Here is a 26,371-nt window from a genome sequence, read left to right on the forward strand (position 1 = left end):
TTTCATGATAGATTGGAATAGAAAAGCCAGACTCGAAGAGCTGACACATTTAGATGGGACGAAGGGTAGAAGATGATGATTAGTATCCAGGCTGCATGGTGTGTCTGCTTTGCAGAAAGCAGAGCAAAGAAATTCCAAATCCTCCTATCATTATTTTGTGTTTTTTTCTTCTCCCTTAAACTGAAATTTAGTCCGTGGGAATTCTGATCAGTATTTCTTTTGGGAATGCTGCTGTTTCCTCAGCCAAGTGTGGAAATAATTAATAAACTGTATTTACAACTATAAAATAGGCTTATGTTTTAAATTATAAAACTGTTTTCACAAAGACACAAACATACATTTCTATGTACTTACCCTACATATTAGGATTCTCTCTTTGTTGCGCATTGTGATCCCTCCCCCGCAACTTTCCCACCACCCAGAATGGGCTTTACATGACCCCTTTCTCACTCAGTAGTTCTTACATGCTCAGTGATTACTCCACCACCCACTTGGAAAATGGAGGAAGACTCTTTTCACAGCTCTCATTTCTATTGGAAAAGTGCTAAAGGACTGTTAACTTGGTTTTGTACAAACAGAAGATAGGAGCACAGTTAAATGTCTCAACTGAAGGACACAACCAGTAATGCAACTGATGTGTCAAACTGGATGCGAGCCTTGGTGTGAGACTTGATTCCACAACCCTGGTTCAAAAACGAGAGAGCTTGCAAATGAATCATGCCAATATTTAGACAAAATTTAAACAAAACTGTGTAATGGGAACAAAGCAGGTTAGTTAAAGTTATTCCTAAAGCCTCACAAAGATAACAGAGATTGAAAAATTTGAATTCATCTGATTCTACAAACGTTCATCCTTTGAAAACCAGCAGCTAGGAGTTAGAAAACTAGAATTTCTAAAATCCACCCTTCATGCAAAGGCGACATTTCTTTTAAACTCAGATAGACTTGTATTTCATGTAGTTATAGGCAATATCCTCAGTTACTGACTCATTGCTGAACATACAGTTTTCTAAGTAGCCCTCTCTCCTTGCTGACCTAAGTCCACTTCCTGCTTGTTCAATGTAAGAGATCAAAATCCTTCACTTGTAAAACCATAATCTGTTGATAAGGAAATAGTGATGATAACGTCAGAGGATTACAAACTCCCTGTTTACACAAGTTGGGTGGAGATATGGATGACTGGTACAATGGTACTCATTAAACAGCTGCCAATTACTAATTTGGGTCAGGAAGTACAGTCTTACAAATACTTTATTTATTTATTTTACACCATTAAGCCTAGGTTTTTCATCGGACAAACAGATTGTCAGAAAGAGTCCAGTAATAGTTATTTCTATTCACATGGACAGTTAAAACCAGCATCACCTGTGATAGTCATCTTTTTCCTCTTCGGACATGCTTTCCATAAGGAAATTCTTTAAGGTACAGGTATTCTCCAACCACTCAATCAGCCCTAATCTGAAACAAAAGAAATCATCTGTGGGAACAAAACCCTCAGAGTTTAACTGAAAAGGAGGAGCAATATAACTAGAAAGCAGCATGGTCCAGTTGATAGGTCACAAGACTGTAGGTTTTGTTCCTGACTCTGGTAAAGATCATTGTCTTGAGCAAGTCTCAAATTTTGTGCCTTAGTTTCCTTATCTTTAAAACAGGATAATAGGATTTACCCAACTTTGGGACATGCTGTGAAGTCTAAACTCAGGAAGTTTATATAAACTGCCAAGTTATAATTATAAACCCAAATATATTCAGAAAATAATTGCCAGACATGGCACTTATGACAAAGATTAAAAATATTATGTAAATAGTCTAAAAATTTTTCTATATCATATAAAACAACTCCCAGAGTCAAGTGCCAAAAATTTTTGCACCAGCATTTGGCACAAAGAAATCCTACCTCCCAGCATAAAGAAGGTATGTGACTTTTGATGTGAGGATATTTATCCCTGAATGACAAGACCACAAAGTCCCTACCTGGTTGTCATGGGTATGACTTTGTAAGTTTTTATCTGCATGTTCCTTTGGCTGCAGGCAGCATCTTGGGAAAGGATAATATTCATGACCTCAAAGAGCTGCTCAATGCGCTGGTCCTGCCGGAGATCTTCACCACCTTTGACAAGAAAGGGATGTTCCCGCTCATCACTGCCGCGGATGTTTATACGTTTTGGTTTCCTGATAGACTCCATTACTTTTATCTTGAAGGGAGGGAAGAAAAGCAAAACATTTTTGGCACAGGTGAGAGCGTGCATTGCTGTAGCATCAGGGCTCTCCCTTAAACTCTTGGGCCTCTTGTACTGTGATCATGTTGTTCTTGTACCACTAGACTTCTTTATTTTTTACTAATTAAAAAAGTGTAGATAAATCCATTGCCTCTGCAGAAAGCACCCAATTATCCATGTAGAAAACACCACAAACTAATATCAATGTGTATTTAATGATGATGTTATAATGGCCATCTAATTAATAAGATTAATCCTTTGTGTACTGTTAGGTATCTGCTCACACACTGCTTCCCTCCCTCGCAAAAACGCTACACTGAGCCTGTTTTTACATTAGAAGCCAAAAAGGATATTGTCTTTAAAGTTGTTAGCATACCCGTTCATCAAATCCGGAGATTTTTGCATGGTATTCTGGCAGTGGTTTACCTTTACCATCATACTGACCTGAAGAAAAATAAAACAAAGAGGCATACAGTCTTCATTTAAATATTAAAATATTTAAAAAATTAAACTGTAGTTAACGATGGCAAGCATATTCAGCTTAATATTGCATCTTATTAAACTAGCAGAAAACTAAGTGTATATTTAAACATACAGTATTTCATTTTGTCATTCAGTGATGTGTATTATTTTTTCACCTATGCCATTAGATTTTGGAACTCACTGCTTTCAGAGGGCAGACCTTTTTCAAACTAGGATGCAAATCCATTAGATTTAAAACCTGCTGGGATCAAGGGGTTAAAAGCAACAACATAAAAGTTCAATGATTTCATTTATTTATTTATTTATTTTTAAAGAAAAGACATTTTAAAACATCACAGCAGTAAATATAGCTAAATCTAGTCTTAAGAAGAGGAGAATCCTGGTAGTCTCAGACAGAAAAGATCCCTCCGATTACCAAATGCATTCCCCTGCAATGGCAGGATACAGGGCCACAAAGAGGACGCATAAGGAATCAAACTGAGAAGACTCTTGTTCTTAGCTAAAGAAGACTGGAACTTAAGGGTAACTACTGTTTTTGTAAGAGTTCACTAACCATAGTGAAATGGTAACATACCAGGGATCTCCAGTTCGTTCCTCATGAATTCAGCTTTGAAGTCACTCATCCAAGGTGAGCATTCTTTCAGATTTCCAGGTTCTTTCTGGTCTTTCATTTTTGAAAGGAGAGAGAATGCAATTCTGTTGAAGTCATCAGCCTTCATATCGAACAGCTTTGAGCCGCCTTTCCCAAAATGACTGTTAAAATCCTTCCCAAAAGTCTGAAGTTGAAATTAATTTACAGAAAAGGAATTAAAAGTTCACTTCATACAAAGCAAGATCACACTGAGCCTCAGAGGCACAGCACTGCATTTTCAGAGAATCAGTTTCATTCTAGTGGGGATTTGTTTTTGGAATCCCTGGGCATGGTAATTAATTATTAAGACAAGTCCTCTCTAACATCTTATTTATACAAATAACTATAAGCAACTTAGAAGTATGACCTATCATTTATTTGTCTATAAAGCATCATGAAGATCTATGACCCTGTAGTAAGAAATAAAATGAGCTGTCAAAGGCATTGCATTCTGATTCCCATGGAGACTGTGAAATGAGGATCCACTGTGGAGGATCTGAGTAATATTCTAAGGTGCCTCAGACAACCGTTAGAATATTTTTTCTATCATTTATGTTTTAGTTCAGAGGTGGAAAAACTACGGCCCATAGGACAGTTCTGCCCGGCCCTTGAGCCCCTGGCCCCTCCTCTGCTGTCCTTCCTCCCCCACAGCCTCAGCTCACCATGCCACCAATGCTCTGGGGAGTGGGGCTGCAAGCTCCTGGCAGGCAGCGTGGCTGGCTCCCACTGGGTGGCGTGGCTACCAGTCCTAGTGTTCTGAGCAGCATGGTTAGGGGGCAGGGAGGCTGGATAAGGGGCAGGGGATTCTGAGGGGCAGTCAGGGGGCGGGGATGTGGATAGGGGTTGGGGCAGTCAGGGGACAGGGAGCGGGGTGGTGATGGATGGGAGTAGGGTCCCGGGGTGGTGGATGGGAGTAGGGCGGTTAGGGGACAAGGAGTGGGGGTGGGGGAGGGGTTGGATGGGTTGCGGGTTCTGAGGGGGGCAGTCAGGGGGCAGGGGCCAGGCTGTTTGGGAAGGCACAGCCTTCCCTACCCGGCCCTTCATATAGTTTTGGAACCCCGATGTGGCCAGGCCAAAAAGTTTGCCCACCCCTGTTTTAGTTGAAAGTTTTTTTGGCTTTGAGTTTAGTTTTCTCTCTTGTTTGGTTACTAGACTACGAGATTCTAAGGCCAGAAGGGACCACTGTGGTCATCTAGTCGGACCTCCTGTATGACACAGGCCATAGAACTTCCCCAAAAGAATTCCCCAAGCAGATCTTTTACAAAAACGTGCAACCTTGATTTAAAAATGGTCAGTGATGGAGAATCCACCACAATCCTTGGTAAATTATTCCAGTGATTAATTACTCTCACCGTTAAAAATCTACACCTTTTTTCCAGTCTAGACTTCTAGCTTCAACTTCCAGCCACTGGAACATGGTATTATATATCTATCTATCTATCTTTCTCTGCTAGATGGAAGAGCCCATTACCAAATATTTGTTCTTCACTGTTCCTCACTGCAATCAAGTCACCCTTTAATCTTCTTTTTGTTAAGCTAAACAGATTGAGCTCCTTGAGTGTATAGCTACAACATCCTTATTGAATTGTGGGCACCACAACTGGACACAGTATTCCAGCAGCTGTCACACTAGTGCCAAGTACAGAGGTAATAACCTCTCTGCTCCTACTTGAGATTTATGATTAAAAAAGCCTCCTTTCTTGTGTGTGTTCTTGAAATATATCAGAATATTTTTAAACTAGTGAGGACTTGACCTAATAATTACTTGCAATGTCCAGCGATTCCAAACTCAAATCCACTAATCCCCATTAGAATGAATCTGCTTCTCTAAAAATGCAGTGCTGGAAACCATCAGCATGTTTAACATTAAAAAAAGCACACACTACATATACATACACACACCCATCCGCGTACACAAACACTTCCTCCTCTATTTCTTTGTCACTAAGTGCTCAGATATTTCAGGATTCTCTGCAGAGCCACAGCCATCAACAAGACCCCAATTAAACTGTCCATCTGGTGCCCCTAAAGCATTAGGTTAGGAATAAGAGGCCAGAGTACCACACAAGTACATAGGCAGAAGCCTTTGGGTAGGGACAGAGGCAAATGCACTGGCATGTAAGCAGAGAGGAATCGCTGAACAAGTATAAACTAATGCCTCAGGTGGGAACATTCTACATGGCAGAGCAGTCAAGAAGTGTCAGCTGAACTGTAACAAAACTAAAACATCACAGATACCAATTGACAAGTATAAAAGGCCCAGTCCTAACTCAATCATTCATATGAGTGAGGGCTGCAGGATTGGGCCAGAACGTCCTATCTGATTGATACTGTCCTTCTTAACTTTCCAGTATAACCTTCCCACCCCATTACACACCAACAGTATTCGATATCATTGAGAGGGATTTCATACATACCTGAATAAATCTCCTTCTGAATGACCCAAGACCTGGAGCTTGTAAATCTCCTAAGTTTCTGTACATTCCTTCATACATTTCCTTAAGGTTATTTTTATTTCTCTGAGTTTTTCCCAACTCATTTTTGACATCCTCAACCCAATCCTGTGAATACAGAGAGAAAGGGCCAAGGACTGAAGAAAATGATTTACACGCCCTCTCTTTTTTAACCCAGTCAGTTAGTATTAGGTCTACTGATGATATGAATTAGAATTAAAAATCTCCTATAATCATGTCAGAGCAAGCTGAAAGCTACAGGAGTGCTATGTAAAAAGCTGTTTCTAATACTTTATTTTTTATAATGTTTGTTACAGTAGTGAGTACAGGGCCCCATTGTACTGGGCTCTGTACAAAAATAGAGTAAGACAGTCCCTAACCTAAAGAGTTTAAACTCTAAATACACAATACAGACATAAGTAAGGTTAAAGAGTATATCGAACAAGCAGAAGAAAAAATGCAATGATGGAAAACATGTTAGTTCTACCATATCTTCCGCTTTCATTTTGTTATTTAAATACTTTCAATGAGGTTATATTAGGAGGCGATTAGCTAGATGAAGAGCTAAAGGAAAGGAGCAAAAATGGTTAGAGATAATGAGGAAGGGGCTAACAGCCGACCAGAACAAGGAGAGAATGTTCAGAGTGAAAATTACAGAAAGCACACTAATGACATCTGTGGCCATCAATCCCTGACACTGTTCTCCAGCATCAGTCTGGCTGGCTCCTCTCTGCATTGTCTCTCTCAAAAGCCACATGGCTGAGGGGTTCCTACTGTACCTTAAAGAGCATCACTGGATTAGAAAGCTGTGCCAGGGCATTAACAAAATCTTGAATCACTCCTCCTCTGTCTAATTTACTCTTTATCCTGTGAAAGAACAGACCATCAGAATTGGGCAACAAAAGTTGCCATCAGCATATTCTTGTCCAGTCTTCACACAAATACTTTCTATGTGTAAAACTTGAACAAACAAAATTCTGTGAGGCTCAGGGACAAGAGGGACTCGAGGATGGGAATTCTCTCTCAGGCTGCAGAGAAACAGCAGCGCCTCTAATGCACTTAAGTCTGTCCATCTCTCTCTCTCTGCAACTTGTTATTTTTTGGTATTTGCTAAGCGTCTGCTGTGAAAATAGCAACATTCTGAACTGGCAGCTCTCTGGTGGGTATAGCAATCGGCATTAACAAGACTGTATACATCCAGCACGCCGCTGAAGCTGTGTGTGCGTTATTTATTCTGAGTAGCACAAGAAGTGTGGACCTTTGCCTTCTTGTCTCAAACTAAGAAATAATGCAAAAATCATGAACAAAGACAAAGGGACACATACAATAATGGTAATTTTACAAGGGCTGTGTGATAGCCCATATGAGAAAGTTAGGCATTACAATGACTTGGTAGTCAACTAAAACAGCTCTTCCCCACCAACAGATGGTGGTGAAAAACAATGCCAGGGAGACTGTGATGGTTCAGGGCCCTAGAATAAGGGAGCAGCGTGTTTTTCACAATAGGAACAACGTTCCAAAAAGGAAAGTCTGGGCACTCACCTCACTGCTCTTTTTGATGTACAAGGATAGTTTTTTTAAATTCGTTAAATTACTTTTTAAATAACAAGTGTCCTTGCTCTTTTTGTTATATTTGAAAGATTATAAATGTCAGGGACTCACTTTCCTCTCTTTGCTAAAAGATTTTACCAAACATTAGCAGATATGAATAGTGATGTAACTGGAGATTGAGTTGTGGATTTCCCTCAACCCTAGCAGACCAGACAAGGAAGGAACCTCACTATGATTTTTCACTTGAAACTTTATACTTTAAAAGAGCAGGAAAAAACAAACATTTTTCTTGTATGTTTTGTAGTTCATTTTTATAGGACTGTGAGAGGCTAAGCATAAGCAAAGATTGTGGATGCTGAGCACCTCTGAAAATAATCTAGCCACTTATTTAAGTTCTTAAATATGGATGTAGGTGCCTAATTTTAGGCACCCACATTAGAAAAGTTGGCTTAAGTGCCTGTTTTTCATGCCTTCGAACCAAGCACAGGAGATACCAGAATTTATCTACTATTTTCTATGCTTTTCCCAGGACTATCACTTCCTATTAAAATCTTACAGATTTGTAAGCAACATTTCAAATACCACCTTGCTACAAACTCCTTGTTCTTGTGGCCAGTTGCAGTGTCTTTGAAGGAATAGTTTTCACTGCTGATCAGGAAAGGATAGACGATTGCCTGTGGGTAGCTATTTGCAATCTCTTCTACAGTATGTTGCACAGCTACAGCTTCCTCTTTGTCAAGCACTGCCATCAACTGGCTAATCCAACCAATGAACTGCCAGCAGGGAACTGATGAAATCTGCAAAACACAGACAGTGTTTTCACCTTCTGTATATCTTTAAAAATCCAGACTAAAAAGAAAGGCAAACAAAACTACTCTATGTTCCAAGTCAGCAGGCAGAAACAGGTGGAATATCGAGCAGGTTCAATTAGATTGCCAGGAATAGTTTCCTATTGAAGCATCTTTTTTCAGTCTTGATAGGTTTTAATTGCAAACTTTTATGTTTATTGCTGAGCGCATCAACCTTGATGGCATCGTGTCATTGTGTCTAGGTTGGGATGAAACCCATACATTTGCAGTCATGCATCTGATCAATCACTTTCAGGACTGTTCTAGGCGATCATGGACCGAACCTGTTGCTTTGGGGCACTGAAAGGTACTTGCTGCAGGATCCTCGCCCTTGAGTCTTTAACCCATGATTTAGACTTTCATAGCTCGACATAGTCAGGTGTTTTGCCAGGATGGGGTAGATTCTTGGCCGTGTGTTGTGTAGGTAGACTACGAAGTAATAGTAGGTCCCTTCTGCTTAACGTCTATGAGCTATGAGGAGAAACCTAGGGGACACGAGCTCTTGGACCTGGTTAGCCCAGAATCATAGCGTTAACACAGCGTTTTAACCATCGGTCTGGTTTGACGGGGCATTACCACTTCCAGCATCACAACATGCCCTGATCTTAAGCTCTGCCTTTGCCGCATGGATTTAAATGGTTTGACGACCTAAATGATTATCAAGACAGCAAAAAACAATTAAAGGACCTCTGATGAGTGACGATTCGTTTTTGTGGTCTCCTTATCTGGAACAGATTACATATGTTCTAACTGGTTAATTCTTTACTGTCACATCTTAGGCTGTTACACTACGAGTTTATCTTAAATTTAGAGCGTTAAACGAAATTCCCTGCACCCGTTCACACAACGAAGCCCTTTATATCAATATAAGGCTTTATAATATATCTGTACTCCCCCGACGGAGTCGTACCCGTAAAATCGAGAGGTAATTGCCATTTCTTTTTTTGTTAAGGTTTCGATTACGGCGAATTTGACAGTATTGCCTTCAAGTGCATATCCAGATCGCAAACATTGTCCTCTGCGCAGCATCTGACTCGGGTGCACTGCCGTGACAGGAACAGCCACCACTTTTGAATTTCTTCCTGTTTGCCAATGTGGAGCGCTGATCAGCCACAGATGACCATGCAATCAGACAAAGAGAGCATCCAGCATGGACCGTACGGGAGTTATGAATTCTGATCTCTTATGGAAGATGAATCTTGTTCTATCATAACTCCGTTCAAAAAGAACGAATGCCAAACATGTTGAAAAAAATCTCAAGGCCATGACGGACAGAAGCCACAACGGGATCACACAAGTGCTGTGGAAACTAAGGAGCTGAGCAAGCTACCAGGAAGCAACGAATCAAGATGGACGCTCACAAGGAGGGGGCACTGAAACGCTACGCTGATCATTCGCCCTCTCCGAAAACCATTTGATTTTGGCTAGCTTCCAAGCCCTGAAGAGGTCACAAATTTGCTTCCGTTTTGGGTGGTCGGTCCATGTCGTTGCCCCGCGCCGATGCAAGGCAAAGGGAAAAACATCCTCTCTCACCTTTTTCATGTCACCGTATGTTACTGCGATGGCTGCTGCCGAACGGTGTTCTGCAGCACTGACACGCAACTCCCTTTCCCTTCTCTTCCCTTGCGGACGGCAACAGTACGTAGGACTGTATCCATCATTGTCGTCTGTAAGTACTCCTGTTGGGCCTCCGTGAGGTCGGTGGGGCGCCTGGCAAAATGGGAATGATCAGGTCTTCTCTTCTTAGCTTTGTCTAATGGAGATTCACTTCCTGCCTGACATCATAGACGCTGGAGCTTCCTCTTCCTCCTTTGATCTTCTGCAGAAGGCCAATAAAGTCCGTAGTGTCTTACGATGCATTCTTTATTACTTCATCCACAATGGGGGATAACTTCCCGGTAGCCAGGAGGGGTGTGGGAGGAGGAAGCATCGTGAGGATGTTTGCAGGGGCACCCCTAGCATGGCATACGCATCATTTCTGAGGCTGTCTGGGGCTCTGCCCTTTTTTAGCAAAATGTGTGCTCTTGGTTCTTTATAGGCTTGCCTGATATTCTAGGCAGGACTGACTCTCCCTTAACTTAAAGAAGAGAATGACCTGGGGAGTCATTCCCATTTTTGTCCATGTGCCCCCGACCAACCTCCACGAGGCCGGCCAGGAGCACCCATGACAGCAGCAGACGGTACAGTATGACTGGTAACCGCCATTGTCAACTTGCAACGCAGCAGACAGTACAGTAGAGCTGGTAACTGTCTTTGCTAAGTTTCAAAAGGCAAGGGGATGCTGCTGTGTAGCGCTGCAGTACCGCATCTGTTAGCAGCATCCAGTAGACATACAGTGAAAAAAGGCAGAATGGGCTCCATGGTTGCTGTGTTATGGCATCTGCCCAGGCAATCCAGGGAAAAAGGGCGCAAAATGATTGTCTGCCATTGCTTTCACGGAGGGAGGACTGACTGACGACATTTACCCAGAATCACCCGCGACACTGTTTTTGCCCCATCATGCATTGGGATCTCAACCCAGAATTCCAATGGGCGGTGGAGACTGCGGGAACTATGGGATAGCTACCCACAGTGCAACATTTCAGAAATCGACAGCAGCCTCGGTACATGGATGCACACCGCTGAATTAATGTGGCCGCGTGCACTCGAGTGTATACAATCTGTTTCCAAAAATCGGTTTCTGTAAAATCAGAATAATCCCGTAATGTAGACATACCCATAGAGTGTGTCTATGCCAAGTGGTTACAGCAGCACAGCTATGGTGCTGCAGTTGTGCCACAATAGCCTCTGTAGTATTGATGCTTTCTACACAGACGGAAGGGTAATTTCCGTCAGTGTAGTTAATCCACGAGAGGTGGTAGCTAGGTCAGTGGAAGAATTTTTTCCATCAACATACTTGAGCCTATTAGGGTAAGGCTGAGCTAACTATGTTGCACAAGGTGCAAAATTTTTCATAGCCTTAAGCGATACAGCTAGGTTGACCTAAGTTTTAGGTGTAGACTTCCAGTCTTGGCTTCCACAGATACATTCCCAGCTCAGTGGGGACAGCCAAGCTGCTATTCTGTTCCTATGATGCCTTCTCAGGATACCCCATATCAATGCACTGCCCCCCAATCTGTAAGCACTAGCATATAAATTCAGTTTAAAAAAAGTGGGGTTGAAACAAGCCTGTGCTAACAAATGCAGAAACTATACCAGCACAGCTATGCCAGCATAAATTTTTCATGCAGACACAGCCTGCATCAATGGAGGAGGTTATTCTCAGTGGGGTAAGAGCACCACCTTCCTGGAAAAAGTTTGATTCTGTCAATGGACACATTCTTCCATCAAACACAGCTACGTCTACACTGGGGGGTTAGATCCGCATAATTGTGTGCATCAGGAGTTTGTGGAGAACTTTTCAGTGTACACCAAGCTTAAGATAACCAGTCACAAGGGTGGAGGGGAAGATGTCACGGGAGAGGCCTGGCATAGGGAGAAAGGTAGGGTATCATACTGAGCCCCTGGCATGGAGGAAAAGGGTTACAAGGAGTCCTTGAAAGTCAGGGATGGGAAACTTGTGGGGAAAAAACGAAGGGATGCAAGAAGCCCCTCGTGTGTGCAAAGCACTTGGCTGATTGAAGTAAAGTGTGCAGCCCCCTAGTCCAGTGGTTCTCAACCTATTTATCATTGTGGGCTGCATATGCGGCTCAAGTGTTAGCCGGGCCTCAGGTCGAGAACTACAGTGCCCCCCACCTAACTCCCCCACAAACCCCTATGCTCAGCGCCCTCCGCCCAGAGACCCCTCCCCAGAGTGGGGCTAGGAGCTGGGTGTGGGTCAGGGACCCCAGACCCTGCTGCACCAGGACCCCAACCCCCGCTGTGTGGGGCCAAGGGGAAGCCAGGACGCCAACCCTGGACCATGCACCCGCTGTGCAGGGCTGGGTGGCAGCTGGCTGCCTGGACCCCGCTGCAGGGGGCCAGGCAGCAGCCAGGACCCTGAGCTTGGACTCTGCTGGAACCCTGTTGTGTGGGGCCAAGCAGAAGGGAGCCCAAGGCCTTTAGATCACAGCTGAGCAAGGCTGCAGCTGTGTGCTAAATCGGGCTGCATGCGGCCCGTGGGTTGAGAACCGCTGAAATAAAGGGTCTGGAAATGGCCAGTAGGGGATGGGCAGGCAGTTGCTGTCTGCTGCAGGCAGCCCAGGGCACACTGCAGCCTGGAGTATGCTCACTCCTCCCGGAGGCGACACATAGCAGTGACTAGTGGGGAGAGACGTGCCCCCATATCTCTCCAGACAGACACCCAGAGGCAAGGAAGTAGCACTCCCTCCTGGGGACAGCACTCTCAGTCATCCTCTTTTCTTTCCTCTCCCCACCCCATCCCCTTTCTTCTCCACACTGTCTCATATCCCATTCCCCCATCCTATATCATCTCTTTTCTTTCCCCACTGCCTCTTCCCCCCAGGACTAGCTCTGGCCACCCCAAGCAAAAATCAAACAAAAAAACCCCCACACATCCCATTAAACTAACATACAGATTTACACAATAATCCAAAATTCAACTTGAAATAAAGGGATTCTGTTCAATAAATATTTGGTTCACAATCAACTTTGCTGTCCCAGGAATGGAAGTAACTAACCTCTCGTGCCATTAGGCCCAGTGTCTCTGCTGGATACCTTTCTATTATTTGCAGCAGCCTAGGAAATTTTAGCCTGGCATCTCTGGAATTCAGTTTTAAAGCCTTTATCATTTTCTCCACTACAATGGCTGGGAATGTCTGCAGATCCAGAGCACTGACATCTGCCAAGAAACGTTAAACAAAAATTATCAGAAACACCATCTTTTTTTCATCCCTTTGATCATATACAACATTCATGTTTACTTTTAATTGTATTATCTGCTTTCTTGGTGCTCTGTAGAGAATTTTAACTTTTTTTTGTTTTTTACTTTGTTCTGTTTCCCATTTGAAGACTTGTTTGAACTGCACACACCACTAGTACGTGTATTCTTGGATTGTAAGCATTAGCTTTTATCAGGAGGCTGCGTCATCACTAGTATCTTGCCCATTTTATACACAACATTGTTGTGGTCTGGGAATGAACAAGAGGAGCATCTGCTGGATAGGATGCATATCCCACCAGTAAGATGGAGACCTCATGACTCACTAATGGTGAAGCCAGAAGGAACTGTCAGAAAGAACAAAAAGGATGTAAACAACATCAAAGTTGAGGACAATCTGTTTACATTTAAATCCAAGCCATATAACCTGCTGAGATTTCAGGAGCAGGATGAAACCTGATGTATTTTAGGTAAATCTTCCACAACAGGAGGGAGTTGCTTGCTATTAAACACCACTTCTTATAAATTCTTCCACGTACAATAATATTTTCTTTTTAAATGGCCCACTCTAGTCCCCGCACTTGAATGCTCTCTATTTGCACTCTTCATCTGAAATTTGCATAACAGCAGGATGAGAAGAATATTTTAATTTCTGACTCACCAGATGAACCTTCCTCCTCTTTACGGAGATGCTTGTCACAGAAATCAACCAAAGTCATGTAAGCATCTATGACTCCAGTCAGGTCTACGTGCTCCATAGAGTGAGACTGCACTTCTTCTTCAGCCTTCCTCACTGCAGTGCTGAAGTACTGGAAAGCCTTCTTGTTCAGACCTGCTATCACCTGAAATTCAACCATAAGTGGAAGCCACAATAATAAGGAGAGTTCAGCAAATAGTTCATGGTGAATATTCAACAAATTTAGTTCTTTTTCTGTTTGCAAATGAAGACTGAGCATGTATTTGTTAAATACTTTATAGGAACAGTTCTTGATCGGTAGATCTTTCTTGGCTGCAAGTATTCAATATTTGAAATTTGAGCTGTATTGGATACACAGATCATATGGTATTAGTTCTGTTCCCTGTCTGGACAGGCATAAGTCTTAGATTGGGGCTTCCAATGCAAGTCACATTTACTAGTTTAAAATTCACTTTCTGTGAATATTCTCTACAATTTGGTATTTCCAAGCCAGTAAACTCATTCAGACTATTTGCAAACAGTTAAAATGAAAGAGACACAAACACAGTTGAAGAAAATTAAGTTTTTTAGTTTGAATGAATGTTCATGAGAATAAGTGGGGGATTTTTGTTTGTTTTGTTAAAAAGCTCTTTGCCCAGCTCTAGTTTTAAACCTTTATTTATATACAAATTGTGTTTCTTCTGTTATGAGAATTGAGGCACAATGTAGTCATCCCAGATTTCTCTAGTACAATGTACTTAATGGAAGAAATAATTTACAAAGCATTTTACAAACAAACTTATCTAAACTCTGCATACAGATTCCGTCATTTACCAATGCTATCACCTCCGAAATGTGCCAGCTGTTTAGCAGTATTCAGCTATACCACCCAACAGTTTAGGAACAGCAAGTGAAAAATACTGTATCCCATATAAACTACATTGTGAATTTTTTTGGGACAGTCCCAGGATATAATCCTTTTGGCTAGAAGCAGGCGGGAGGATTAATATGATAACAGGCATCTCCTTCAAAATCACTTCCTAGAACTGTATTTCGTGATATATCCCATTATCTTGGAAACTCAACAACTCATGGAAAGCTTGGTTTTCTAGAGCTGTGCCTGTAGCACAATGATTCATATTACCTTAGCTGAAAGAGCGGACTGTGGCCAGGGACAGAAGCTTGGCTCAGCAACTTGGCTGACCTGGCAGTTAACAATGTGGAGAAAGGGACTTACCTCAGACAAACTTCAAAAGACTTGGTCTAACTTTTGAAAAATGTTTGATTAATCCCTAGTGGATGGAAACCGAGATGTCACTCTGCTTTCTCCGCCCTACTCCCACTTCCTTTCCCTTCCTTTCCATTCTTTCATCTTTTCTGTTCTTCCCTTATTTGTTTTCGGGGAGGGAGGGAATCAAAATATAAACAAAAAAACAACACACATTGTGAATTTTATGTAGGCAAAGGGAAATTACTGAAGTTGGAATTTGGTCAGGAGACAAGTGTTAACACCTTTAGGTCTTGCAGAAGGTACCATGTTATCTCAGTTTGGTATCTCATCCAGAAGGCAGTAGAGTGCCCTCTACCACCATGCTGGGACACTGGTTAAATACTGACTCAGAGGGAACAGAATAATCCACAAAATTACAGACACCACTTCCTGCAGTATCTTTCTGGAGGTCTCTCAAATAATCTGATCTTTCCTAGTTTTTAAGGATCACAGTGAAAGGTGCTATAGAAGAGAAGAGATTTCATGCTCACTTTTCAACTGCTCATTATAAAGAATGTTGTCATTCATTCTGGCAGAGTAACTAGCACAATAATTTTTAACTTCCTTTATGAAATATTTATACTAATTTTTGTCCCTGTTGTATTGACACTGTTCATTTACAGATTGCACTTGCTCCTAGAGAGACAAGTAACAGTGTTTGTTCATTCTGACTGTAGTTACTCCCAAGGCTCTTAATAGAGGGTAGCTATCAAGATCAGCAGATATAAATTGATATATGCAGTTTAACTCTCCATTTCGATCCCTTTGAAAGACATAACTTCAGTTCGGGGCATCTTGAACAACTCTGAATACATACATTTGAAGATCTGGTAGGGTCTCCAATTGTGTGCTCTTTATATTGTACTCCTGCTCAATTAAGGCAAAGGACAATGGGACAAATTTTACTTTTTTTCACTCCTAACTGTGGCTGATCATTAAAATGACTAAGCAATCATTAAAATAAATAGAATATTAGCTATATCAATATTAGGAAGTGACGATCTTCATGGGAGATTCATGCGCCCAGACCTGCCTGATGTTAGCATGGATATCGAAGAGCACCACCCATCCAACTATCAGGCTGGTCTCTGCTCCCACACCCTTCTTGCCCTTGTGCATGCACATGCTCTTGGACAGACATCCTTCCTCCATGTAAGATGTCGGCAGGGACAAACATTAGCACAATCATGGAGGCTCTGGACACAGCAGATTCAAACCTGCTTCCACAAGTTTTACTTTACCATTTTGGTGGGAGTTCGGGGCCTGGAACCTCCTCTCCAGCAGTGAGTGGGACGAGACTGTCCAGGGGCAGGAGCCCATGACTGACTATGCGGGGTCCAGGTCAGACTAACAGCAGCTGCAGCACTACTCTCACAGCTGCAGCTCATTGGAGAAATCAGTGCTAGCAGCAGAGAGTACTAGCATGGGTTTACTGTAGTAACATGGGCTTAATGTAACTGAGTTAATGAAGTACATAACAAAATTAGCAATCTACAGTTATGAGTAAGAAGCTCCTTTCCCTTCTCATTTACCTTCTCAGAATTTTCAGGCCTCTCTCCAGAAAGCATCAGGACTTTTCTAGCTTTTTCGTCCTCAATTTTTTCAAGACATCCTGGATCTTTGCTAAGGGCACTGGCCAAAATATAGTAAGTGGTACCCAACAGAAGGTTTTGGTTGCGGAAGGCCATTATGTTCTTACTCAGGTAGTCAGATTTGCTCTCATCTGTTGGAATTCAGAAATAAAGTTGATCATTTGGCAGTAAAATGGATTCCCATTACAAATAGGAAGAGAATCCATAGCATGGGTTCTGCATCAATGGAGTATGAATAGATAAAATGATTACCCAGTAAAGAGATGGTTTTCAACACAGTGAGCATTTGTTCAGGACCATTCTGGCTCTGACTGCGACTATGGCTAAAGCGGCAATAGCTGTGATTCCATCTCAAGAGCCAGTCTTCTCTGGTTTTAGACTCTCTGTGCAGATCCTTCAGAAGCTTCATGGCAACTGAGAAGCTGTTCTACATTAACAGATCAAAACAGGGAATTTTTAATAATGCATTAGAAGAAGGGGAAATAAACTACTGTTTGCAGCAAATGAAAAGATCTAGGGATTTTGCAAGAGCCATTACAGGATTCACAAAGTATATAAAGAAAGGTCCCGGAAATTCCAGCGAAGTGTGACGGGCTTCAATGCCAGGTGGGCTCAGTATGAAAAACAGGCGTGCGCTAATGGAAGTATTTGTTTGTGTATTTTTTTATTTTTATCAATCTATCTCTAGTCATTTTTAACTCATATCCTACTTAAAATACAGAGGTCACCATGTCAACATTTTCCAACCTGATATCTAAAATTAGGTCTCTAAATCTATCTTTAGACCCATTAATAAGTAGTTTGACTTTCAGAGGTACTGAGTACCATAACTCCCACTGACCTCAATGGAGACTTTGGGTATTCAGCACTTCTGAGGAACAGGTCACTTAGGGTTAGATTCAGAAAGGATTTAGGTGCCTAACTTCTACTTTTGGTGCCTAGATACCAGGATCAGACACCACTGGTATTAACAAAACTCCCACAGCTCAACTGCTGCTGAATCCTGTAGATGTTTAACTCACTTGATGCCTAATTTTTTGCCGTAAAAGTTCCCTAGGCACCTGTGTTTCTGCCTCTGCGTATGAGAACCTCTGCTCCATTCTAGACATCTGGACACCTAAACCCCAGTGCAATGCACAACCTGGGGAAAAACAGGTGTTCCTCCACCTAACTTGCATACCGGGCCTGAGCTGGTAAACAGGCTCAGCGCTTGCCTGCTGGATTCAGCCCCACAGGTAAGCTCACACAAAACAGACAATGGGACTTAGCTCAGTCTTTATGATATTCATATGGAACATGGAAAACCAGTTCAAGAGCTTGGCAAGTGAGGGCCCCAATCATTAGGTACAGAATATTCTGATGTGGCCCTCCCTCAGTCTCTCCTGTAGAAGCAGTTCCATTGTGGATAAATAATTAAAGAGAGTCATTAGGCCGGAAAGCGAGAGAGAGCCTGGTGGTTTGAGCACTCACCCAGGATGTGGGAGTCTCAGGATCAAGTCTCCCTACTCTAATGACTAATTATTTTTCCAGAGAGGAAAAGCTTCAAAAGGAAAGACTGACAGAGTCCCACATAACAATATCCCATAGCCCAATGGTTACAGCACTTGCCTGAGAGGTGGTGGCAGATCCCTTCTCTCTCTGTTCAGATCCCTTCTCCCCTTCAAGAGTGGGGGAGGATGGGGGTCAGGGGGGAAGAGCTTGAACCTGGGGTCAGCCACATCCCACGGGAGTGCTCTAGCCACTGGGCTAAAAGTTATGAGAGCCCCTCCTTCTCCCCCTACACCTGGCGCCTTGCAAAAATGACGTAAGTGCCTAACTCCAAGAGAGGGTTTGCAGCTGAGACTCTCAAGTAGAGGAAGGCACCTCCCAGCAGTCCAGACTTAGATGCTGTACTCTCTGAGAGGGTTGGGGTTTGAGACACTCTCCATTTGCCTTAGCATCTCCCATTGGCTAGCTTAGGCAGGGAGCATCCTAGCATGCTAGCTTTTGTGAATCCTATTTTTAGGTGCTTATCTCACTCCATTCATCATATAGGCTGCCTGAGAACTTAGCTCAGGCTTCGTGAATCTCAGTTATTTTCTAGGTACCTAGAAGTTAGGCATGGAGTATCACAATGCCTCAGTCCCTTTGTGAATCTAGCCCCTCGTTGCTAACTTTAGACAAACATTGGCCACAATAGCTATTAATGTTATACAAGAAGAAACAAAGTGTTTCAGTGTTAGCGAGTGGGGCAAGGTAAGTGATATTGGTTCAATCTCAGTTTGGTCTGTATTGTTTTATACAGAACATTTATCTTATGTGCTAGTAAATTTACAAATCAAAGAATGTTGTTAGAAATACAAATGGATGAAATTAAAGAGCTTTAAAATGTGACACATTATGCTACTTTTACTTGCACAGACACGCCCCCCACCGGCCCACAACTATAACATTTCTGATGTTTTATTTATCTGTTCTGGAAAGTACCAGGAGCATCTGGTGAGCAAAAAGAGCCCTTTGGGCACATTTCCTGAAATAGCAAATTTTAGAAAAGTTGTTAATTAACAGTAGTCATCTACAGTTCAGTAGAAAAGGAACCAGGCTTCCCCAGGCATTCAAGAACATACTGGTGGGGGAAATCCTGTATTGGCAGCAGTATGACCTGGATAACCTAATCTGTCTTTTCCAGTTCTAATAGCTAAATAGTTTTTTTGATGAATCAAGCACTATCAGACAGTGAAGAATCACCTGTTTCCGGGCACTCTCTATCATCTTCATTTTCATGTTAAATTTGCAGCTTCTAATCATTGAATGAATGTCTTCTTCCTGCATATCTGTTTCCATTTTGTCACCAACATCTCCTCTTCCATCCACCTCCATACTATCATCAGCCTGGATTTTAGGCAGTTTCTCCTGAATTTTTCCAAGAAAGAAACACCTGCACAATGGTGGAAGTAAATAAGATATTAATATACAGTGGGAAGCACCCAGGTGATTTCAACCCTTCCTCTCCTTGATCTATATTCAATGCTGCCGTATTTCCCACTGGTAAATATGGCTAAGCGGCTTCAATCACTGACTCGTGTCATTATTAGTGATTGGGATCCTTTTCAGTAAGCAGTAGGCATATTCAACTAATAGAATTAACAGTCACAACCAGGGTGGACTGACTTAATGAGTACCCCTAGGTTTTGAAATGGTGTCCCTTACACATATTTCATTTTTTAATCCTAGCTACTGGCTTAGGATTTTTATTGGAGACTATGAAGTTTAGGTGCTAGAAAATGTTCATAATTACATTTTTACTAGAATAGTACCCTAAATGTACCAAGACAAACCTATAGCCCTTGCCCTGATGCCAGCATAACTGTAAGAAACATGTTGACTGGCTTATAAACTATAAATACCAGCTAGAGCTGACTGAAACTTGGGATTCATGGACAATTGCAGTATTTCAAAGAGCAGTGGTGAAGCTGACAAGAATCATGTCAATTACAGTCAGCAACTGCCAGGGTTCCCAGCCTCTGGGGGTCCAGGGCAGCCCCACTATGTGCACACCCCTGACTGGGGGCTGCAGAACTTCCAGACATCTGGGCCTGCTGGCTCCAAGTCTTTCAAGTGGGTGGGTCCTGGGAGCCAGTTGACCTGGGAGCAGTCTGCATGGTGGAGCTGCCCAGAGCCATGGACCCTAGAAGCCCAGGCTCCCCAGCTGCCTTCCATGAAACCAAGCAGAGTTCCCTTGGAAACCTGCCTGTGATTCAATTAAAGTTTGTCAAATCAGAGATGCTGCTGTGACACACTTCAGGTTCAGTAAATCGGCATTTCCCAGTGAAACTCTGTTTCACTGGAAAAATCCTGACCAGCTCTAGCACTAGCCTATATTTCATGTCTAACTTTGACCCAACTGCAAACCTTATTTAGGTTTACATAAGTGCCCTTTAAGAGTTGTATTACAGTAATGCCCTGAGACTCCAGTCACTATCAAGGGACCCACTGAGATATCCTTACTCACAGTGACTAGTACCTTACTCCATAAGTAGGCCCATCAACTTCAATGGGACTGCTTACCATGTAAACCAGGGGTCGGCAACCTAGGGCACATGTCCCAAAGACAGCACGCGAGCCTATTTTTAATTGCACGCTGCGGCCGACGCTGGCCCCATTCAGCCCACTGCCGAACCATTAAAAATCCTGCCTGGCCCAGCCTGCTCTTCTCCACCCCCTGCCTACCGCTCTGTCTGCTGGGAATGAGGCAGAAGCAAGCTTGGTCCTGCTGGCTGCTGCTGTAGGACAGGCTCCACCAGCAGCCAAGCGTCCCCCTCCCACACCCCTTCCCCAGCGTGCTGCTTCATGCCCCATCTCCTCTCCCTCCCTGCCGCCAATGGCCCCTGTGAGGGAGGGGAGAAGAGAAGCCACAGCACCCTCGCTGCTCAGACTGGGAAGGAGGTGGAGAAGAGGCAGGAGTGGGGCCTTGGGGAAGGGGGGTGGAATCAGGGCGTATCCCTCCAGCCCCCTGCCGTGAGCCACTCAGCCCGATCCCAGCCCACCCCCCAGCCCTCTGCCCTGACCCCCGCACTCCTCTCACACCCCAGCCCCCTGCAATCCCCCCGCCCACGACCCCAGCCCTCACTCTGGCACCTCCCACACATACCCATCCCAACCGCCCTCTGTTCCTTGTTCCCTGACCACTCCCTCTTGGGACCCCGCCATCCTTAACTGCCCCCCACACCCCATGCCCTGTCTCCTGCATCCCCCCCCACACCCCCAGCCCTCTGTCCTGACTCCTGCACCCTCCTCACACACATCCTGCCCTGACTTCTGCACTCCCCACACATCCCCAGCCCCCCACACACTCCATGCCCTAACTCTTGCAAACCCCACATCCCCACCCTGAGCACCAAATGGGAGCCCCTGCACACACACCCCATTCCCACCTGCGCCCCTCACACCAAATGGGAGCTGCCCTGGTAAGTGCTTCACACCCAAACCTGCTGCCCCAATCCTGAGCCCCCTCCCTCATTCTAGCTCCTGGCCAGACTCTGCACCCCAACCCCCAGCCTGCTCCTTCACCCTCAGCCCTGTGCTCAGTGCACCCCCACCCTCAGCTCAGTGCAGAGAGGAAGAGAATGGGCCAGAACCAGGGAGAGGGTAGGTACCCACTCTGTGTGGGCAGAGCCAGGACCCTAGACTGGCAGCGGGATGAACGGGGCCGCAGCCAGGATTCTGGCTGGCAGGAGCCAGTGAATGGAACCTCAGACTGGCAGCAGGCTGAGCTGCTCAGCCCACCGCCGGTCTGGGGTCCCGGCCGCCAGACCCACTCAGCCCGCTGCCAATCTGGGGTCCCGGCCGCCGGCCCCTGGCCAGCTGGGCGCCCGCCCCGCTCAGCCCGCTGCCGGTCTAGGTGAACGGAATCCCAGGCCGGCAGCAGGCTGAGCAGGCTGGCGATGTAAGATCAGCATTTTAAATTAATTTTAAATGAAGCTTAAACATTTTGAAAACCTTGTTTACTTTACATATGACAATAGTTTAGTTATATAATATATAGACTTATAAAGAGAGACCTTCTAAAAAACATTAAGATGAATTACCGGCATGGAAAACCTTAAATTGAAGTGAATAAATGAAGACTTGGCACACCACTTCTGAAAGGTGGCTGACTCCTGATATAAACTGTTATTAAATGGGAGTCTGGGTATCACAGTCTGTCTCTGTGCTAGGTGCTGTGTAAACACCATAGAAATACAGTCCCTGTCCCAAAGAGCCTTATAGCCTAATTTAAGAGAAGACACAAGTGGGTATCTTAATAGCCCACCGCAAGCTTTCAGCAGTCTGGCAACTCCCCAAAGCTTGTAAGTTTTGAGGTTTTCCCAAAGTATAAAGTATGAAATGTGTTTTGGTTCACCTCTAACTTAAGCTAGCTCCTTTGCCTAGGAGGTTTTGGCTCCTGTTTGAACAAACACTGCCAAGCCTGCTGAGACTCCATAATCAGCAAATTTTAAGGCGCTTATTTGGCTCAGAGAGGTAATGATGAAAGACTGAGCCCTGGTCCACACTATGGGGTTAGGTCAAATTTAGTCGCCTTAAGTCGATTTTAAAATGAATGAGTCCACACAACCAACCCTGTTCCGTCGACTTAAAGGGCTCTAAAAATCAACTTCTGTACTCCTCCTTGGCAAGGGGAGTAGCGCTAAAATCGACCATGCTGGGTCGAATTTGGGGTGCTGTGGGCACAAATCAACGGATTGGGCTCCAGGAGCTATCCCAGAGTGCTCCGTTGTGACCGCTCTGGACAGCACTTTGAACTCTGATGCATTAGCCAGGTACACAGGGAAAGCCCCACGAACTTCTGAATTTCATTTCCTGTTTGGTCAGCATAGCAAACTCAGCAGCACAGGTGACCATGCAGTCCCTCCAGAATCGTAGAGCATAGAATGTTTTTACGCTCCCCCTATCGTCTCTGTCCCTGTGGTTATTGCAGAGTAGAAGGCGAAGAAAACGCATTTGTGATAACATGCTTTCTGAGCTCATGCAGTCCTCCTGCATTGATAGGGCACAGCTTAATGCATGGAGGCATTCAGTGGCAGAGGCCAGGAAACAATTAAGTGAATGCGAAGAGCGGAGGCAGGACACGATGTTGAGACTAATGGGGGAGCAAATGGACATGATGAAGTATCTGTTGGAGCTGTAGGAAAGCCAAGAAGACCACACCCCTGCTGCATCTGCTATATAACCTCCTCCCCATGTTCCATAGTCTCCTCACCCAGACTCCCAAGAACGCGGGGATAGGAGAAGCTCCGGGCACCCAGCCACTCCACTCCAGAGGATGGCCCAAGCAACAGAAGGCGTCATTCAAACAATCTGATTTTTAGTGTGGCTACAATAAGCTATGTGGCCTTGTCCTTCCCTCCTCCTCTACCCAACCCGGGATAACTTGTCCGTTATCTCTCTCTTTTTTTTTTTTTAATTAATAAAGAAAGAATGCATGGTTTCAAAACAATAGTTACTTTATTTCAAAGGAGGGAGGGTGGTTGGCTTACAGGGAATTAAAATCAAGAAAGGGAGTGGGTTTGCATCAAGGAGAAACACACACAACTGTCACACTGAAGTCTGACCAGTCATGAAACTGATTTTCAAAGCCTCTCTGATGTGCAGCGCACATTGTTGTGCACTTCTAATCACTCTGGTGTCTGGCTGCTCAAAATCAGACACCAGGCTATTTCCCTTAACCTCCCACCCTGCCATAAATGTTCCCCCTTACTCTCACAGATATTATGGAGCACAAAGCAAGCAGCAATAACAATGGGAATGTTGGTTGCACTGAGGTCTGACCTAGTCAGCAAACAGCGCCAGCAAACTTTTAAATGTCCAAAGGCACATTCTACCACCATTCTAAACTTGCTCAGCCTATAGTTGAACTGCTTCTTACTACTGTCCAGGCTTCATGAGCCATGGGAGCAAGGGATAGGCTGGGGTAGGAGTGACTACGCAGTGCCTCCAGCTGGGAGAGCAGCCTGAGGCAGAAGCCTCCAGCTCGCATGATATTCTAGGCAGGACTGAATCTCCAAGAGATGAAACTTGAAGAGAATGACTTGGACCTCCCATTCCGTGCTCTAAGAGGAGGATAGCCGTGTCTGTCCAGGCACCCTGATCGACCTCATCAAGGTCTGCCAGGAGCACCCAGGAGATGTACGACAGCTATCAGTCCTACTGCACCATCTGCCGCAAAGGCAAGGAGCTGCTGCTGTGTAGCAATGCAGTACTGCATCTGCCAGCAGTACCCAGGAGACGTACGGTAAGGGTTAGCTGAGCAGGCTCTATGCTTGCCGTGGTATGGTGTCTGCACGAGTAACCCAGGAAAAAAGGCAAGCAATGATTGTCTGCCGTTGCTTTCATGGAGGGAAGGGGGCCTGATGACATGTACCCAAAACCACCCACGACAATGTTTTTGCCCCATCAGGCATTGAGAGCTTAATCCAGAATTCCAATGGGCAGCTGAGACTGCGGGAACTGTGGGATAGTTACCCACAGTGCACCATTCTGTAAATCGATGCTAGCCACAGTAGTGAGGACGCACTCCGCTGACTTAACGTGCTTAGTGTGGACATACGCAATTGTCTGTATAAAATTGGTTTCTAAAAATCAACTTAATTTCGTAGTGTAGACATACCCTGAGGAAAGGAAAGTGATGTGAAGTTCCATTGAGAGAAAGGAGAAGATGTGGAGAAATATTATGGGGAGGAGAGAGAAATTAAAAGGTTAGAGAAAGCATCTGAGCCTCTTGAGAGCTTGTCTAAAGAAAGTCTCTCAAGGATCAGCCATTTCAGGTAACTGTTGCATAGCAGACGTTTTGGTTATAGTATAGGACAGTCACATAAATACCTGAAGAACATGGTGATGACCGGGGTTGGGTTCTTTGTATAAAACCTTGTTAAAACTTCTAGCTGTTTAAAGACATCCGGTAACTGAGGGCCCATTTTTGTGACTTGTACTCATGTTGAGGGGCACTTAGTGAGTAGTCCCATTGTGATAAATGTGACTATTCACCCACGTACTCCTCAACATATGTAAGGATTGAAGAATTGGGCTGAGGATTGCTGGCTGGCAAAAGTTTTAATTTATAATCCTGATTTCCTTACAGTGTACCTAGCTACTGATGGATGACAAACAATTTTAAGCTTTAGGCTATTGGTCTAATCTGCTAACTACATTATTTATATGAAAACATCCTCTTATCCAACTACCCATCCCGTCTGCCCTTTGCTCCTCTCCATATGTTAGTAATATGAAAACAATTTGTTCCATCTGAAAGGCAAGACATAATAGAACTTAGAATCACAAGTGCTGGATTCCAACCAAGAATTTCTACAGGCAACATCAGGAATATAGCAAGCTTATCTAACATGTACACTCATAGTTAACAGACAAGTGTTTCATCTTACCGGTTTGTAATGATGTCATCCCAGATGTTCATGGGGTCCATTTTATCATCTGGATATCTGCTTGTCCAAATTCTGAGAAGTCTCTTAAGAGAAGCCTGAGAAGCTAAGCTGCCTAAAATTAATTAAAAATACTTTAAGAAAAGGCTTCATGGAGGTAATGTGAAAATGGAGGGAGTCAAACTATGATGTTTAGAATCACAGAATATCAGGGTTGGAAGAGACCTCCACAGGCTTTAAGGTCAGGAGGTCATCTAGTCCAACACCCTGCTCAAAGCAGGACCAACACCAACTAAATCATCCCACTCAAGGCTTTGTCAACTCTGGCCTTAAAAACCTCTAAGGATGGAGATTCCATCACCTCCTAGGTAACCCATTCCAGTGCTTAACCATCCTCCTAGTGCAATAGTGTTTCCTAATATCCAACCTAGACCTTCCCCACTGCAACTTGACACCATTGCTCCTTGTTCTGTCATCTGCCACCACTGAGAAAGGCCAAGTTCCATCCTCTTTGGAACTCCCCTTCAGGTCACTGAAAGCTGCTATCAAATCTCCCCTCTCTCTTCTCTTCTGCAGACTAAATAACCCCCGTTCTCTCAGTCTCTCCTGGTAAGTTATGTGCCCCAACCCGCTAATCATTTTCGTTGCCCTCCACTGGACTCTCTCCAATTTGTCCACATCCCTTCTGTAGTGGGGGGACCAAAACTGGACACAATACTCCAGGTGTGGCCTCACCAGTGCCGAATAGAGGGGAAAAATCACTTCCCTCGATCTGCTGGCAATGCTCCTACTAATATAGCCCAATATGCTGTTGGCCTTCTTGACAATTTTAAAGAGATCATTTCTATTTTAAATCATCATGGAAAGATTTCATTGCAAGGGCTAGAAAAAGATAAAACATAACATAGCGAATG

At 44.0% G+C, this 26,371-nt stretch overlaps 1 protein-coding gene across 1 annotated transcript in view; it reads right to left on the bottom strand.

Annotated features, from left to right (window-relative positions):
• Window positions 1-26,371, bottom strand: part of PRKDC (protein kinase, DNA-activated, catalytic subunit) — a 173,793-nt gene that overhangs the window by 13,831 nt on the left and 133,591 nt on the right. Inside the window, exons 68-80 of the mRNA XM_075062025.1 lie at window positions 25,461-25,572; window positions 19,270-19,459; window positions 16,795-16,969; window positions 16,483-16,673; window positions 13,666-13,846; window positions 12,805-12,965; window positions 7,923-8,134; window positions 6,566-6,653; window positions 5,751-5,894; window positions 3,277-3,478; window positions 2,596-2,663; window positions 1,975-2,195; window positions 1,366-1,458 (exon numbers count right to left, since the gene is read on the bottom strand). Coding sequence (XP_074918126.1) covers window positions 1,366-1,458; window positions 1,975-2,195; window positions 2,596-2,663; window positions 3,277-3,478; window positions 5,751-5,894; window positions 6,566-6,653; window positions 7,923-8,134; window positions 12,805-12,965; window positions 13,666-13,846; window positions 16,483-16,673; window positions 16,795-16,969; window positions 19,270-19,459; window positions 25,461-25,572 — 2,038 coding nt within the window. The remainder of the gene's footprint in view (window positions 1-1,365; window positions 1,459-1,974; window positions 2,196-2,595; window positions 2,664-3,276; window positions 3,479-5,750; window positions 5,895-6,565; window positions 6,654-7,922; window positions 8,135-12,804; window positions 12,966-13,665; window positions 13,847-16,482; window positions 16,674-16,794; window positions 16,970-19,269; window positions 19,460-25,460; window positions 25,573-26,371) is intronic.

The sequence above is a fragment of the Chelonoidis abingdonii genome, chromosome 2, assembly GCF_003597395.2.
Source record: "Chelonoidis abingdonii isolate Lonesome George chromosome 2, CheloAbing_2.0, whole genome shotgun sequence".
Taxonomy (NCBI): Eukaryota; Metazoa; Chordata; order Testudines; family Testudinidae; genus Chelonoidis; species Chelonoidis abingdonii.